The sequence below is a fragment of the Populus trichocarpa genome, chromosome 3 (assembly GCF_000002775.5).
Source record: "Populus trichocarpa isolate Nisqually-1 chromosome 3, P.trichocarpa_v4.1, whole genome shotgun sequence".
Classification (NCBI taxonomy): Eukaryota; Viridiplantae; Streptophyta; class Magnoliopsida; order Malpighiales; family Salicaceae; genus Populus; species Populus trichocarpa.
Window position 1 is genome coordinate 15684541 of NC_037287.2, and position 16238 is coordinate 15700778.

The 16238-nt window shown below is 34.5% G+C and overlaps 2 protein-coding genes and 1 non-coding gene across 8 annotated transcripts; all 3 read left to right on the forward strand.

The window, feature by feature from the left end:
• Window positions 1–387: 387 nt before the first annotated feature.
• LOC7497849 (uncharacterized) lies at window positions 388–4572 on the forward strand. 2 transcript variants are annotated; one of them, XM_024598375.2, is made up of 7 exons: window positions 388–713; window positions 1413–1479; window positions 1581–1639; window positions 1731–1820; window positions 1924–2063; window positions 3711–3765; window positions 4131–4572. In XM_024598375.2, the coding sequence occupies exons 2-7, from the start codon at window positions 1413–1415 to the stop codon at window positions 4320–4322; spliced, it is 603 nt and encodes a 200-aa protein (XP_024454143.1). In that variant the 5' UTR covers window positions 388–713; the 3' UTR covers window positions 4323–4572. The 2 variants fall into 2 exon arrangements, with proteins under 2 accessions (XP_024454143.1, XP_002303651.1); XM_002303615.4 differs by lacking the exon at window positions 388–713 and adding an exon at window positions 807–976.
• A 2755-nt stretch (window positions 4573–7327) lies between these two features.
• TRNAA-CGC (transfer RNA alanine (anticodon CGC)) lies at window positions 7328–7400 on the forward strand. Its single transcript has one exon. It is a non-coding gene; the product is annotated as a tRNA-Ala (tRNA).
• A 91-nt stretch (window positions 7401–7491) lies between these two features.
• On the forward strand, window positions 7492–13119 carry LOC7497850 (uncharacterized). Of its 5 annotated transcripts, none has more exons than XM_052451774.1 (13): window positions 7494–8107; window positions 8170–8321; window positions 8429–8506; window positions 8705–8784; window positions 8985–9069; window positions 9646–10065; window positions 10448–10555; window positions 10727–10794; window positions 10887–10974; window positions 11146–11217; window positions 11301–11354; window positions 11679–12032; window positions 12641–13119. In XM_052451774.1, exons 1-12 carry the CDS (start codon window positions 7654–7656, stop codon window positions 11757–11759), a joined length of 1740 nt encoding a protein of 579 aa, XP_052307734.1. In that variant the 5' UTR covers window positions 7494–7653; the 3' UTR covers window positions 11760–12032; window positions 12641–13119. The 5 variants fall into 5 exon arrangements, with proteins under 5 accessions (XP_052307736.1, XP_052307734.1, XP_052307733.1 ...); XM_052451773.1 differs by lacking the exon at window positions 12641–13119 and adding an exon at window positions 12183–12501; XM_052451775.1 differs by lacking the exon at window positions 12641–13119 and adding an exon at window positions 12183–12501 and having other exon boundaries at window positions 7494–8104.
• The last annotated feature ends 3119 nt before the right edge of the window (window positions 13120–16238 follow it).

The following is a 16238-nucleotide window of genomic DNA, read 5'->3' on the forward strand; positions in this document are numbered from 1 at the left end:
GAGTGTGCAACAATGAAGTTTTGAGTTAGAAAAGGCTGGTTTATGAGTGTATTTTTTTTTATTAACTTGGATGTTCGGATTAACTTGAATACATCTCGATTAATCTAATGAATTCTAAAGTTAATGACCATATAAACCTCTAGTAGCTATTATATTAACAACTACAAGACTCGAACTTGATATCAAAAAATAAATTTTTTAATCTCAAAAACTTTTGCTACTGGATATTCTGGTTTATGAGTGTATTGGTAACCGTGGTTCTTGTGCAAATAATGATTCTGAGAACTCAAAATCCCAAGCAAAACATAAATAATTCTGTTGGCCCGGCATATGCAATTGTTTCATGCTAACAAGGCGTTTACATAGTATGGGTTGGCTGATAAATGTCAATGATACTTCAAAAAAAGAAGAGAGATTAGGATCCGTCTGCCTGAGTTGCATTTCCTTTCTCCTGTTGAGGTTCATGCAAAGCAAGGATCCCCATAAAATATAATCCAACATCAGTCTCGAGGAAAAGTCATCAACACAGCAACCAAATCTCCTTGCATCTGCAATTTGATAAGCATTCAATTCCCTCGTTTTTATTTTTCTACTTTTATCTCAATTGGCCCCTGTTGTCCTACATGATAACCAACCAAATACAGCCGCATAAAGCCCCTGCTTTCCGTCCCTACGGCGCCGCACCGGATGGTTAACCCACGGAACCCCCAGAGGTGACGCAATAATTGCTTTAATTTCCACGCGGACTTGAAACATAAATTATTTCATTACCTGTTTTTAATCATTGCTTTAATTTGCCAATTAAAATCCGCTCTCTGTATATAAATATCCCACGCGTCTTCTTTATCTCCTATCTTTCCCCTCCTCTCGCAAGAATCCCCGATTTGTTTCCTCTTCTTCTAGAAACCCTAACCCGAGTTTCTCTTTCGGTTTTCGCTTCTGTCGACGATCCCTTTTAATTTCTTGCCGCAAATCGGTAACCACAGCAACCTTTACGCCTTGATTTTATACAGCATTGATCCTTTGACCTTTCTGTACACTTTAGCTATGCCATGCGTTTCTCTTGTTTGGTCGATTTGTTATGCCTGGCTGTGTTTTGGTCAACGAATGTTGAAATGCTACGCGGTTGTTGATTTTGTGATGATTATGTGCGAAGAGCTCTCGGTTTCCTTGATTTAGGGTTTTAGAATAACTAGAAACAGAGCCTTTTTTAAGCTTAAAAGATTGAGTTTGCTGCCTGGTTCTTTCCCTTGTTGGGGACATTTGGGCTGTTTTTTCTACCTTTTCTAACTTATGTTTTTGAATTTACAGACTTGTCCATGCTTTGTGGTGTTATACATTTATTTGTCAGCCTTTCAAAATCTCTAAATAGTTGTATTCTATAAATGACTTTTTTTGTATCCGTGTTGCAGATGGCCATTAAACCACTTACTCATGACGAAATTGCAAATACAGAAAAGAAATTGGACATGCCATTAGGTATGCCAATCTGCCGTTTAATGATTTAACCTGATTGTGTTTTCTCTCTCCTTGTGAATGGACTTCTCATGGATATAGTTCTGCTTTGTTTTATTTTTTAGATGACATCATCAAAATGTCTAAAAATACAGCTAAACCCAAGAAGCAGCAAAGGGCTCCAGTAGGAAACTTTTCTTTTCTTGGAACATCTTTTGTCTCCTTTCTTAGATTTTCTAGATGTGATTGATGACATGTCTTTTAAATTCGGACAGATTAAAAATCAGAAAATGTTCAACAACCCTGCCCATGAAAAAGCTTTAAAGATGCGGCGTTATATGGACTCAAGGCCTTTGGTTCGGCAGGTTAAATAGCTGCTTCTAGCACTTGTTAGCTTTTCATTTATTTTACCTATTTTTACTGACCCAGTTATTGTTACTCTCAATTTGCTTTTAATTTGGTAATCAGGCTGCCTTGGCTCAAAGAAGGTCAAATTTCCAGAGGAATCAATTTCCTTTAACATCTGAGGCTGCAAGGAAGGCTGCAGTTGCTCGCTTTCGCAATAGAAGTTTTGGTCATAATTTCATGGCTAATGCAAACAATGCAAGGTATAATGCGATGCAATTTCACACTGCTCCTTTATATAAGAACACTGGTTCTGACTAGTTGGAATGATGTCAGCGGTGACAGGAAATCATCTTATCTTTTTGTATTGAATTGTGGACTTGTTGCTGGTTAATCTGATGAACTCTGTCCGCCATGTGGTCTTCTGCTTAATAGTTTCCTCACATAGTGTTGTGGATTTCTTGTATGTGACTGGTTGTGTTACAAGTGGCCCATTTGGAGTTATACTAATTATCGATGGCTTCAATTCACATCACCCAAATAGAATCGCCACATTTTGGATCTGGTTTGCCTGTTTCGATATGGATGTGTCATTTGGGTCGGCTGTAAAAAGTGGTTTGCATGTCATCATAGAGATTTTATTTGGAGATGGGCTATGAAACACGCTAAAAAAATGGATGTATTTTAAAACAGTAGACAGGCTTAACGGGTATGAAAAGAGAAAAGATGTCCAATCAGTTGAGGTGATTCTTGACCAGCAATTTTGCGAAGAAATTCATTCTTTGCATATGACTACTAGTGTTCTGTGAATTATTTCTTCACTGAACAGTTCTCTTCCTGTCTGCCAGCAGTGTTATGTGGATAGTTATTACCTTGTGGGTGTATTTCCATCATTTGGAGGGTTTGACTCGTGTTATCATATGTGGTCATCAGCTTCTTCTTACCACTGGTCTCTGCCCCTTTCCTTGTGCATTTAGGTTGAATTTCAACTGATGTGATTAGCTGTAGCTTACCTCACATTCTCAGTCTTCATTCTCATTAATTTTTTACTCTTTCCTGGGAATGGGTGGATAACCAATGAAGGTGCATATCCTTTGCTGTTAGAAGGTAGTGTCAAGGAGATTTGAAGTCTGGAATTTTCTTTCATTTTAGTCAATTTGATTGACTTCCTTGTTCTCGTCTCTTTGATCTCTCATCTGCTACATGCATGACTGGGTTTTGATCCAATTTTTGGTTTCTGAGATGGAGTTAACAGGCTTCTTGGTTTCAAAACATGGGACAAGTTATTGCTTGGAAGAATAAAAGTTGTGTTTTGGAATTTCTATGCTCTGAGTGATAAAGAGGGATGCAATGGACTGGATTTCTAGAATATGCCTTCTTTGAAGCTTATGTACTCTTAAGATTTGGCAGGAGAATCATTTCTTTACCAGCACAAGCTTTTCTGTGGCTTTTGTGGGTGATGGATAGTATTCTTGACCTGGGCCTGGAGTATTTTTTTTTATGGACGACACGAGAATTGGTCCTCATAATTCTTCAGATCTGCTGCCTGCGTTGAGGTCCTACCCTCAGTTTTTGCAAATAGCATAGACTTAAAAGAGTCCCAACAAGCTTCCATTACTTTGAAGTTTTCTTGAGTATAAAAGGAAAAACTGCTGTGAAGAATGTTCACTTTTTTTATTCATGTGACTGTTGTCTGCAAAAATGGTTTGTCTTAATTCTTAATTCAATGTAATTTGAACATTTATGTCAAGAATATCAGGTCTCAACCAAGTGGAATTTATCTCATGTGGTTTTCATAAGATCTGATTGATGGTGGTGCTAGCAGTTCAGAGTGGAGAGTATTACGTTGGATTCAGGTGCTTGATACTCATCCTGGTTGCAGAGTCATTTTTTATTGTTTCTGGATGCAGGGCTGGAGGTTTTACAGTCCAGAGGAGAGTTGCAAATGGAGGCTTTGCTATGAAGGTACTTTCTTTTCATCTCTTAGCTTCATTGGCTTTCTTTCAGGGTTTTCTTCTGTTAAAGATTCTATCTTTTTCTTAGGCAGATGCATTGTCACTACTAGCACCACTACTAGCACCATCACCTTCACCACTACCACTATTATTTTTGAAGTTCTTGCATCCCAAGTTGTGATTTTGTTAGATACATCTGCAGCCTATATAGGTGCAACAAGTTTTTGGGCAAGACATGATTAAACAACGCACCAGACCTTTTTAGGGTTGCTGTCCACCATTGGTGATTTGCTAGGGTGTGCAGCAGCGACAATAACACTGATACTTTGTTGTTAATGCATTGATATGATGCTGATGTTTGCCATCACTGTGCAGTCACCACCACGCCTGAATCAACAACAGCAGCAGGGGGATGGAGGTGCTAAGCAGAGGCCTCAAACATTGGACTCACTGTTTGCTAACATGAAGGAGCAGAGGATGAAAGTCTTGTCACGACGAAACAAAGTTGTACAACACAATGGCGGCGGCAGGCAGCCAAGGGTGCCATGGGCGAGAGGTCGATTCTGATACAAACTCTTGTAACATGCTAGTCAGAGTAGGTGTTTGTGGCGCTAAAGCAGAGTCTTCTGTGATGATGTCCTTCTCAGTTTCTCTGTGGACCCTGTTTGTTCAAGTTGGGGTGTGCTTCACTTGCAGAACCTAGGGTTCCATAAATTTTCTTTTTGCTCGTCATCTTGAACTATTTTCAGCATGGTATTTTCTAGTGGCATTGTATATCAGTTGCAGGATATTAATGCAATTCATGCCTTCTCAGAAATTCGTAGTTGATCGTTTTTCCACCTTTGCAAGCACTGCTTAACTCGTTGCTGTCGAATGCATGGTTTTTGTCCTTCACTGCCTGGTGAATGCAGATATCAAGTCTGAAGATGGATGGATTTTGGAACTTTTTTTTAGAGATAATTGAGTTGTTCTGTTGTCGCTTTTACCTCTCCCTCCTGCAGCAAATTGCAATTACAATGACAAAAAAAAAAAAAAAACACTGTTTGACCTGTGGTAATCTCTAATTGGTGCGCCATGTTTTAGTGATTTTTGCGGAGAGATGCTTGTTGACAAAGATTGAGAGTTTATGATAGGAAGCGAAAGCGAAAGCAATGTCTGTTGCTATTCCCTATCGAATCTAATGTTTACTTTCCCGTCTCCCGTTGATATTCAATGCTCTTGATTTGACGATCGCTTGGAATGCCAACCAGTTTAGTTACTGCCACCCTAGCGTCCCACAGCGTTTAGGCCCAGTAGCAGTTAGGTAGTGTTAGGCTTTGGTAAAAATTCTAAAAAAACTAATTGTTTAAAAAAAAAATTTATGTTTTTAAATTATTTTGATGTGGTGATTGTGATATAGAATAAAAACGAGATGACATACCTGCGTGCTGCCGCGGGTTTATAAAATAAATGTACTTGATAGTGTTATAATTGTGACCCAACGTTAGATAAGTAATAGAAATTCAAGGTATAATTGAGCAAATATTTCATGACGGAAAAAAAAGTTGTGTTGGTAATTAAAAACTTAGAGACTGAACAAAATGATATGTAGCAATCTACAATGTTTTGTGAGAAAAAATACAGTGCTTTCACCACATGATTTAGCTTTTCAGTTAATAAAAAGCAAAAAAAAATTACAAAACTAAATTCTCTAGCAACTTAATATTAAAAAAAACTAACAAAGATAATTTTGGAAAGAAAAAAACCCATGAGAAAAAACGTTGCAGCAATTGACAATGTTTGTGAGGAAAACTATAGCACTTTTCCCAATAAAATAAAATAAAAAACCATTTAGAGAAATATTGTAGCAATCCACAGTGTTTTGTGAGAAAAATTACAACGCTTTCCTCATATGATTTAGCTTTATTGTAATTATAATTCTTAACCAACTCAGTATTAAAAAAAAATCGACAAATATAATTTTTGAAAAAATCATAAAAAAATCACATGGGAAAACACTGCAACAATTCACAGTGTTTTAAAGAAAAAAATTACAAAGCTAAATTCTTAATCAGCTCAATATTAAAAAAAAAAAAAAACAACAACAGAGACAATTTTAGAAAAAAAAATAACAAAACAAACACAAAAAAAAGGAAACAAAATCATGTTGGAAACACTGTAGCAATTCACAGTGTTTTGTGATGAAAGCTACAGTGCTTCCCCACATGATTTAGCCTTATTTGTAATGACTTGTAATTATAATTCACAAACAACTCAATATTAAAAAAATAATTTGAAAAAAAATAATTTGAAAAAAATTATAGCAAAAAAAAATTATGCGGAGAGACACTGTAACAATCCACAATGTTCTATGAGCAAAGCTACAATGCTTTCCCCACATGATTAAGCTTTATTACAAATTTAAATTTTAACCAACTCAATATTAAAAAAAATAAAATCGACGAAGATAATTTTGGAAAAAAATATTACAAAAAAAGAAAACACAAAAGAAATTGGAAAAAAACCATGTGAGGAAAAACTGTATCAATCCATAGTGTTTTGTGAGGAAAAACTTGTATTTACTTGTAATTGCAATTCTTAACTAGCTTAATATTAAAAAAATAAAATTGACAAAGATAATTTTAGGGAAAAATATAACAAAAACAGAAAAAAAAATCATGTAGGAAAAAACACTGTAGCAATCAACAGTAATTTTTTAGGAAAGTTCAGTGCTTTCCTCACATATTGTAACTGTAATTTTTTACCAGCTCAATATTAAAAAATAAAATAAAAAAAGATAATTTCAGAGAAAATTATAAAAAAAAACCATGCGGAGAAACACTGTAGCAATCAACAATGTTTAAAAGAAAAAAATTTACAAAACTAAATTATTAATCAGCTCCATATTAAAAAAAAATCGACAAATATAATTTTAAAAAATAAAGAAATAAAATAGAAAAATTATGTGGAAAAACATCACAGCAATCCACAGTATTTTAAAGAAAAAAATTACAAAGAAAAAATTTTAACCAGGTCAATATTGAAAAAATAAAAAAAAAAAATAATAATTTTAGAAAAAATAAATGAAAAAAAATAATTATTTTTTTCAAAAAATAATTTTGAAAAAAAAGAAAAAGAAAAAGAAAAAATGGAAAAGTTAGAAAAAAAATATAATCCACGGTGTTTTGTGTGTGGGGAACAGTGACTCCCCACACCATTTAGAATATGTTATAATATATGTTTTTAATATATTTTTTAATAAAAAATATATTAAAAAAATTAAAAAACATTACTATTATAATATTAAATTAAACGCTATTTTAATATAGATATTGGACGCATTGTACGAATGAATGAGATTGCATCTATACTCCAATCTTCTAATGAGTTAAGTGTCACTTGGCGTAATTATAGCCTTTATAGGTTAGATTCTCTGAACGGTAGATGTTAAGAGTGCACAAGAGGAACTTTTAAGCAAAATGGCCGGGGAACTGTCAACTAACGGCGACATTGGGGAAGGAAACTAGGAAAGCCATCTATAAGCTCAAGTTATTAATATAGATAATAACTGTATTGACGAACCACAACAAGTCGGGGTTGTAGCTCATATGGTAGAGCGCTCGCTTCGCATGCGAGAGGCACGGGGTTCGATTCCCCGCAGCTCCAGCCGTATATTTTGTCTTACAAAATTATTATTCTTTTTAATCGAATTTAAGTAATCAGCCACGTGACAGTGAATAAAGCCCCCGCTTGGCTGCTTGTCTCTCGCAGTGGCTGCCCTTCCTCGCACACCTCTGGTTTCTGATCTCTTCATCCAAACATTAACCACAAACAAACTACGCCAGAAAACAAAAACCTCCCTCCCTCACTCCCTCCTTTCTTTCATCAAATTTCCTTTTCTTAAAAGGCAAAAAGAAAAATGACAGTAAACTTAGGCTCCTCCTCCTGCCTCTCTCTCTTGTTCTCACACTCTCCTCCTCCTCCAGTCTCCAAACTCTTTCCAAAACCAAACTACATTACTACAGCCACTCTCATCTCCCTCGTATTTTCTTTCAATAAAACCACTCCATTCCTTTCCACTTCAAGAACACCGTCTTTAAAACCACTCCCTTTTTCCCTAAGCCAATCCGATAACGGCATCGTAGACAACACCAACTCTGTTTTATCACTAAACGAAGAGTCACTTTCTCGAGTCTCCGCTGCTAAAGACGCCAATGAAGCATTACAAATTATCGCCGAAATTACTAACAGAAGCAACGGTTTAGTTAGTGTAACCGATTGTCGTGGTATTATAACGGCCGCCATTGATCGCTGCAATGCCGATTTGGCTCTCTCTGTTTTTTACGCTATGCGTTCCAGCTTCGACCAAGGTAGTTTGTTTGTTGTCAATAAGTAGCATTCAATTTTTTATTTTATTATTTGATTTGATTTTCAGGTGATACTGAGATTGAGAGATGGAAATGGTCACGGCCGGATGTCAGTGTTTACACGTCATTAGTTCAAGGTCTTGCTGCGGCTTTGAAGGTTTCTGACGCTCTTAAGATGATTGATTATATTTGCCGCATTGGAGTGTCGCCTAGCGAAGAGGTAAATGCTGATATATATATATATATATATATATATATAGGAATTAATAAAAACAAACAAACAAAAAACTTAAGTAAATTAACTTTGGATGTTTGTGGTTTTGGTAGGTTCCGTTCGGGAAGGTAGTGAGATGTCCAACTTGTATGATAGCTGTTGCTGTTGCACAACCTCAGCATGGCATTCAGGTATTTCAATACAAGGAAGGGGTTTTCATAGTGAGCTTTATTATATGTATTGGGATATGATTAATGTCGACTCAAACTGAAAAAAGCTACCATTTTGGGAAGGGTCTGATGCTTCTGATCATAAAAAGTATAAGTTTATTGCTTGCAATGTTGTTGTTTGAAATGTTGTGGTGATAGTATATAATGCTTTTGCTGTAGATTGCATCTTGTGCCAAGTGCCGATACCAGTATGAGCTTGTTTCTGGGGATATCACTAGTATTGACTCAGAAGCAATCAGGTTGGTTTACTTCCATCTGTATTGTTGCAATCAAGCTACCTGCTGTTCGTTGTGTTTGTAAAGTTTAAAATATGTAGTCCAGTGTTTCTTATTGGATAAGGAACAGTTTGAACCGATAGATTCCTTTTTACAATAAAAGTAGTATGGTGTTGATCTTGGGATATTCACTTTTTCTAAGGAACTACTCCTGCCGAACGCAGCATGGATCTTCCAGCTTGGGAAAGGGGGCTGAGATTTTTGCAAATAATGAAGCAAAGTATTCCTGCAGCTGTTCACTCCATTGTGGTATGTTTTTCTTGAATTTGAATGTCAGCTGGTTCTTGTGCTTTTATGAGTTTTATGAAACATACAGGTTGTTGTGGTATTTGTAACTTTTATGGCCATCAGTGCTTATGTTTCTTAGGTCTAAAAAGCTCTGCAGTTGCAGGATGAGATTGTCATGATAGTTCAAAATGGTCGAATATTTTTTTGTCAGTACCAGGAAGTTATTTTCGCAAGTTGATCTAATGTCCTCATGCTAGATAGGATACTTAGGTTCCATACACCATTAATGCCAAATTTTGCTTTTTGTATGCTTAAAAACTCATCTTCAATAGCAACCTTTATGCAATCCCATGTGGCAAGTTTTGCCATCCCATGTACTTAGTGGTATATCCTTGTCCGTTGTCCTAGTAGATTATGAAGACCTGGATTTTGATCTTTATGCTTCTTTTCTCACTGTCCATTCACTGGACTAAATTCATATTAACTAAGAATACCTCCTAATTAGACCTTCAAATGGTACCTTAAGTTTCCAATCTTTTGCTGTGCTCATTCCCGTTAAACATCTTCTAGTAATTTCAATGCATCTCTACTTTTCAGGTACAGACCCCTTCTGGTATGGCACGTACACAGAGATTTGCTACTGAAACAATTGACCTTCCAGCACAAGAAGGTGAAAGGGTGACCATTTCTTCAGCAGCTCCATCAAATATTTATAGAGATGTTGGCCCCTTTAAATTTAGTCCAAAGGCGCCCAATGTCTACCCTGGAGAACCTTTGTGCCTGATGAACCATGAAAATGATCGGGAGTCACTTCTGTTAAGAGCCCCTGTAAAAGATGGAAAGTTATCCTTGCTTAACCCTTCTGTCCTTGTTCCACTTCTTGCTGTCTTGGCTACTGGAGACGCTGCATCTGGTATTATTGATCCCAGCTTGCCCCAGTTCCTTTTAGTTGCTGCTATTTCTTCTCTGGGTGTTGGAGCTACTCTAAATAAACTAGTTCTCCCGAGATTGAACCAGGTGAGCCTCATTCTCCTGTTTTCTTGGGTTTTTTCCTGTTAACAATTCTCTGCCATTGAGATACCAGACATGGGCTCAAGACTTTCTTCTAGCTCCTAATCTATTCATGTCATTAAAGTTCCAGCATTTAGCTACTACACTCTGCTTTTCTTTTTCCTTGTTTTTTGCATGTCCTTTATGTCCAAGCTCGGTTTGCATCTTAAACAGAATATTGATTCTCTGATTCCTATGCCTCCATGCTTTTTTTAGACTGTCACTGTTGTAAAGCTGCTACTTGTAATTCAATGAAGTTAAATTTGTTTAAGTGACATAAATGGTCTGCAACCCTAAAGATTCTGTTGAGAACACAAAATGAATATACTCATTTTTTTGATGTTGTCAGCTTCCTCAAAAGTCAGTGGATGTAACTGCAATCAAGCAGAAGCTGTTATCTCAATATGATGTGCTTCAGTCTCGCATCAAGGAACTAAAAGAAGCAGCTGAAAAAGAGGTATTCCCGTGCATACCATGACTGGTACTATTACAACTTCAGTGATTAGTTTCTTGATATGGTTGTAATTTCTTAACTGAGGTTTCACATTGTTGGAACGTCAAGTGCAACAGATGTGCTCAAAAGATTTGAAAGAAATGGCTGTAATATGTCTATATGTTGCGTGTATAGGTATGGATGTTGGCTCGGATGTGTCAACTGGAGAACAAAATTTTTGCTGTTGGAGAACTTTCTTATCGGTGAAACCCCCTTGACACTCCAGTAATCCTGTTCATAATATTTACCGAGTTCATTCCAAACCTATTGTAGCTCACTCCCTTCATTCTCGCAGTGCTCGTATAGATAGGTTGAAAAGGGTCCGAGAAGGATTGGAAAAGTCACTCAAAGGACTGATTGGACTCATTGATAGCTATGCAAGAGTATGTGTTTGACACTAGAGGAGGAAAAAAAAAACAAGAAAAGAAAACTCAACCTTTTCCCCCTATATTCATTCCCATCACCCAATTTCAACACCAACAAATGCACACATTTGTGTTTCAGTTTCTGCTTCCAGATTGGGATCAGTTAAGATGGTTACTGTTCACTTGCAGATTTCTTCCATGATTGAAATTGAAGTTGAAATGGACTCTGATGTTCTTGCTGCTGAAGCAATGAGCAATGTGGTGTGTGGCATTTCAGTTGCTTTGTATCCTTGATCTCACAATGCTGATATAAAGCTACTGAACTCAGTAATTTTTGTTTGCAGGAAAGCATTGCTGAACAGATACAGAAAATTATGGAACTGGAAAATCTTGAAGAGGCAGGTTTTTTTTAGTCTTTACCATCTCTGAAAGCAAAATAGTCGGATTGAGAATGTCAAAGCCAAACTTTAATATAATTACAGCAAAAGAAGAGCTAAAACTTGGATTTTTATGAAATGAGTATACAAACGTGACTTGGTCATGAACTCTTGAGCTTAACTGTATTGGATTCTTGAAAACAAACAGATCAATAGAAAGAGAAGAGGCCAGCTGTGTAAATGATCTGGATATCCATTCGTTGTGCAGTTTGCTTTGGGTTTCCATTTATTCTTTCTCTCCTTCTCTCTTTTTATTTATTAAAAGAAAATTCTTGTTTGATGCAGAGATGGAGACTACAAGCTGAAGCAAATGATGAGGCTGAAAGACTACTTAGTTCCCAACCTGTACCTACCGAGCAGGTTTAGCCATGGTTCTGGTTAGAATTCAGCCACTGCCTTCCAGTTTGCGAAGTGTTACATTGATATACCTTAGGCCCCTGCTCAAGAAGATGTGCTCGGTTGAATCATCTAAAAAGCAGGCGCAAATACACTAGCGTGAATGCTAGCCCATGATCAGAACTACCATAAATTGCACATCTATGCGTAGATATGGAGGATCAGAAGCTAGCTGCTTGGTGGTGTCACAGCCGAAAACTTTTCTGGAACTCATTGAGTAATTAACTCATTCAAGCTACAAAGGTAATTCTTATGTGTTTTAAGTATGTTAATGGAAATCGTAAAATTGATCACCTCACGATGAGTGTTGTAACACTTATGTCTGTACAGATATGGGGACTTGCTTATAATTTTCTTCCTTATTATTGTAGTTAATTTCTGATTATTCTGCAGAAAGAAGTTAGAACCATTCGTGTTTTCCTTTGTGAATCCCGGATTACGTCAACAATGAATAGGATGTTAAGGTGTCTCCATCTCCATCTGATGATGTCCTGTAGTAGTCCTGATGATGTCCTGTAGTAGTCCTGTGAGTGGATTTCTTATTTTTCCGACATGTTGCATATGTTTTTGGTCAAAAGTCGGTTGAAGCTAAAATAGGTGGCAAGTATATTTCATGGTTGAATCAACATTGCCACTGCAATTCGTTACCTAATTCAGCATTGCTGTTGGTCCAAGCAACAAAGCATATGCAAAGTCAATCAGTTAGATCTAAGGATTTCTTTTATTTTTGTCTTTTTGTTTTTGTTTTTGCTATTTGTTTTCTTGTTTTTCTAGGTTTAGTTGTGGCAGTCATTTGAAAAAAAAAGACTCATATCAGTTTGTTTCTAATTTTATTTTATTTTATTTTTAAGAAAAGGGGAAAGAAGATGAGAGGAGAGGGTGGCTGAGGATGACAGGGATTTGCCCTCTTCTTTCCCTACCATGTCTCTTATGGTATTATGCAGTTTGGATACAAACCGATATTAGTAAAGGGTTTTGGCTTTTACTCTTGCGGGTTGCAAAACCTGCTAATCTAAAGTAGAGAATTCGAGCTCCTTTTGCATATAAAGTACGAGAATTTTAACAAGACAAAAGGCAAGATGACACGAGGAAACCTTGTTAAAGAGATGATCTGAACTCCTTTTTGCTATTGTGGGAAGCCAGGACAATGAAACAACATGCAACTCAGTTCATGAAATTGATACTTGTGTCTAAAAAGTAGGTGTGTGGCTTGTAAATGGCATTACTGCTTTTACACATCATGTTAGAAAAGCTAAATTAGACCTAAGTATCATTTTAGGCATAATGATGCTGATTAACAAAATAATTAAAAGACATGGGTTCGGTTTTATTCTTCATATGAATAGTGAACCAATTAACTCTTTTCTTCTCATTTTTAAATGTTTTTTTTCTTTTCAATTATATCATTCTATTGCCTAATTAGAAAGAAATTAAGCCTGAGATTGTGATAAAAATAAAATATTTAAAGATAAAAGGACTAACATGTAAAACAAGAAAATATATAATTAGACATATTATTTAAAGATAAAGGACTAACATGCCAAACAAGACATATTAGCGACAATTTTCTTTTTGTTCCAAAGTTTATATTTTTTTATTTTTTAGTCTTTGAACAAGAGAGAAACTCATCTTAAAACAATGAGAAAAGAAAAGGTGGTCAGTGAGATCTCTTTTAGGCAAAAAAAACTCACCATTATAGGTGTCAACAATGATAAAAATTTGATGGTGGTGATTTTTTTTAAAACATCCTTAATAAAAAGATTGGGCTAAATTTAAAGATTTTTTTATTTTTTTATTTTATTGTTTTTTAGATGATTTTAGGGTTATTAGATGGTTTGTAAAGGGTTTTATTGTGTTTTAGATGTCTTTTTAGATGAAAATGGGTTTTCAACCTAACCTAACTCTTTTTTATTGTTCTGACCATTATGGTAGTGGCTAAAATCTAGATTGTTACCTAGCAAATGATGTGACATCTATCGCAATAGACGACGCGTCGTTTATTACTTCTTTTTAAAAAATAAAGGCAATCTATCATCTACCCCTTAAATTTTTTTTAAAAAATAGCCTAGACACGTAGGTCTATCTCATGCCCATGCTCAAGGGCTATTTTTTTTAAGGCTTGAACATGATAGGGCACTTAACCCCCCACATCTGGGTTTGTTTTGCCCTTTTTTTTTTACCTTTGTGTCTTTTTTATCCTTTGATATATTTTTTATTTTCATTCTTTAACGTTGGGTTTTTATTGATTTTTTTTAAATCCTTAAATATTTTTGTTAATTGTGAATTGGTTTTTATTTATTTAATAAAATAAATTAATTGAATCCAGTGGAGTCTATCATCGGGGTCAGGGGTTTGGTGTGTTGATCAGGGTTAATGTGATTTTTTTTCCTTTAAGGTTTTTCCTTTGAATTTGTCAAGGCAACAAGGTTACGTTGAGATAATTTTCACATGATTTAATTTGAAACTCGAGCTAAGTAAAGAGTTGGGTTAGAAGTTTTAAGGTTTGTCTCGTTATACCAGGTATAATGACCATACCTAAAAAAAAATTATTACATCTTGAATATCTTTTTCTTTTAATGTTTAAGAAATTTTCGGTCCAAATTGCAGTGTGGCGCAGGAAATAACTAGTATAATCTAAAATCAAATCAATAAAAATATGACAATCTCTTTAGCTACCTTTTAATATTTGTCGCCTCAAAACTCCTTAAAGGTGCATATATTCGATTCCTAGAGGTTTTGTTGAATCATCAGGCAATGTTAATCTCATTGACTAAACAACTAAAAGAACAGGGACGGGAGAGGGGTGTTTTCAGTGCTTTACTGTTCATAATGAATCGTTAACAATTAACAACCTCCCCTTTCTTTCTTCCTTTCACGATATCAGGTTTTTTTATTTATTTAATTATTTTGTGATTTAATTTCATGAGATAAAATTTTAAATTATAGTAAAAAATCAAAATTAAAAGAGATTATCATAATATAAAACGTGAAAAAAACATAATATCATAAAAACAAAAGATAAAAGATAAAAGGCAGGCATGTAAGCTTTACCTTAAAGGCCACATGGGCCTAGTTGCCTAACCTCTATTTATTTAACTCATTATGCTCTTTCATATATATTAAAAATATCAATTTATTAAATATAATTCAATTTACATTTATATTTTATGACTTCACAGCATTTCTTGGTAACATTATCAAATGTGTTACATAAAAATATCCTGAAAATAAATAACTTTAAAATATCATTTTTAAGAATAAGATTATAGTTTTTCTTATAAAATGATCAACTGTTTTTTTTTACGGTCCTTCATGATTTTTATTTATTTTTTTCTTAAATTTTTATTTTTGAATCTTTTGCATGATTTTTTTAACGTTCTCAAAAAAGTTCCAGTGTATTATTTTTATATTTATCAATAGATTTTCAGCATAATAATAAAACCATTAATTATTTTTTATTAAATCTTGCTTTTATGATTCTTATAATTTTATTTCTTTAAAAAATAAAAATAATGATAAAAAACTCCCAAAAAATCAAATTAATAAAATAAAGAGATTTTAATCAAAAATATTTTTGTTTATTGAAAAAATAGATTGATAAGAAGAAGAAGGATTATTTATACTAGTAAATTATTTTATTTTGATAGAATATCTAAACTCATAATCTCCTTATTAAAATATATTGATTTGTAATTATCTCTCAACTTCCTGGCAGTCAGCAAGCCATACACGTGTACGGGCCAAAAGAAAAGAAAAGGAAAGGAAAGTTATTCTTCTCTCCCTCTCCTTTTTATTTTTCTTTTGGATATTGTCTATCTCTGTGTCCTCTGAGTGGAAGAATATATACGAAACTGCAGACTGCAGAGCATGCCATCTCTCAGCTCTTTTGTTTTATTTCTAGTTTGATTTATGCAGATAGAGTTTTTTTTTTTTTTTTAATAAGAAAAAAAGTGTGAAAGTTGTTAGCATTTTCTTATAATCAAAAATCAAATATCAGAGTTTATACTTGTATTTAATAAAATAAATTAAAAATTATATGTATTAATAAATAATAATAATAAGTTTATTATTTTAATAAAAGATATAAGAGCTTTCTATGCCATGCGTGTATATGGGCCGAAAAAGAAAAAAGTTATTCTAATCTCCCTCTCCTTTTTATTTTTCTTTTGGATATTGCTTTTCTTTTTGTCCTTGAGTGAGTGGAAGTATACAACACGAAACTGCGAAGTATGCCTGCTCTCAGTTCTCCCACTTGACCTTTGTTAACTCACATTGCATGTTGAGTTTCTCCTCGGCTCATGTTAGCTCACTTTCTTATCCTGCAACAGCAAACGAATGTCTTAATTTGTTGGATTTTAAATTTATTTTTTAAAAATTATTAGTTTGAATTTTAAAAATTTCAGGTAATTGAAAATTACATAATCATTAATTTTAGAATCTTAAAGAATT

Coding starts and splice junctions, on each gene's coding strand:
- LOC7497849 (XM_024598375.2), top strand. CDS start 1,413: ATGGCCATTAAACCACTTACTCATGACGAAATTGCAAATACAGAAAAG. Junction 2,064..3,710: donor GCTAATGCAAACAATGCAAG/GTATAATGCGAT, acceptor TTCTGGATGCAG/GGCTGGAGGTTTTACAGTCC. Junction 3,766..4,130: donor ATGGAGGCTTTGCTATGAAG/GTACTTTCTTTT, acceptor ATCACTGTGCAG/TCACCACCACGCCTGAATCA.
- LOC7497850 (XM_052451774.1), top strand. CDS start 7,654: ATGACAGTAAACTTAGGCTCCTCCTCCTGCCTCTCTCTCTTGTTCTCA. Junction 8,108..8,169: donor TTCCAGCTTCGACCAAGGTA/GTTTGTTTGTTG, acceptor TTTGATTTTCAG/GTGATACTGAGATTGAGAGA. Junction 10,066..10,447: donor TTCTCCCGAGATTGAACCAG/GTGAGCCTCATT, acceptor TGATGTTGTCAG/CTTCCTCAAAAGTCAGTGGA.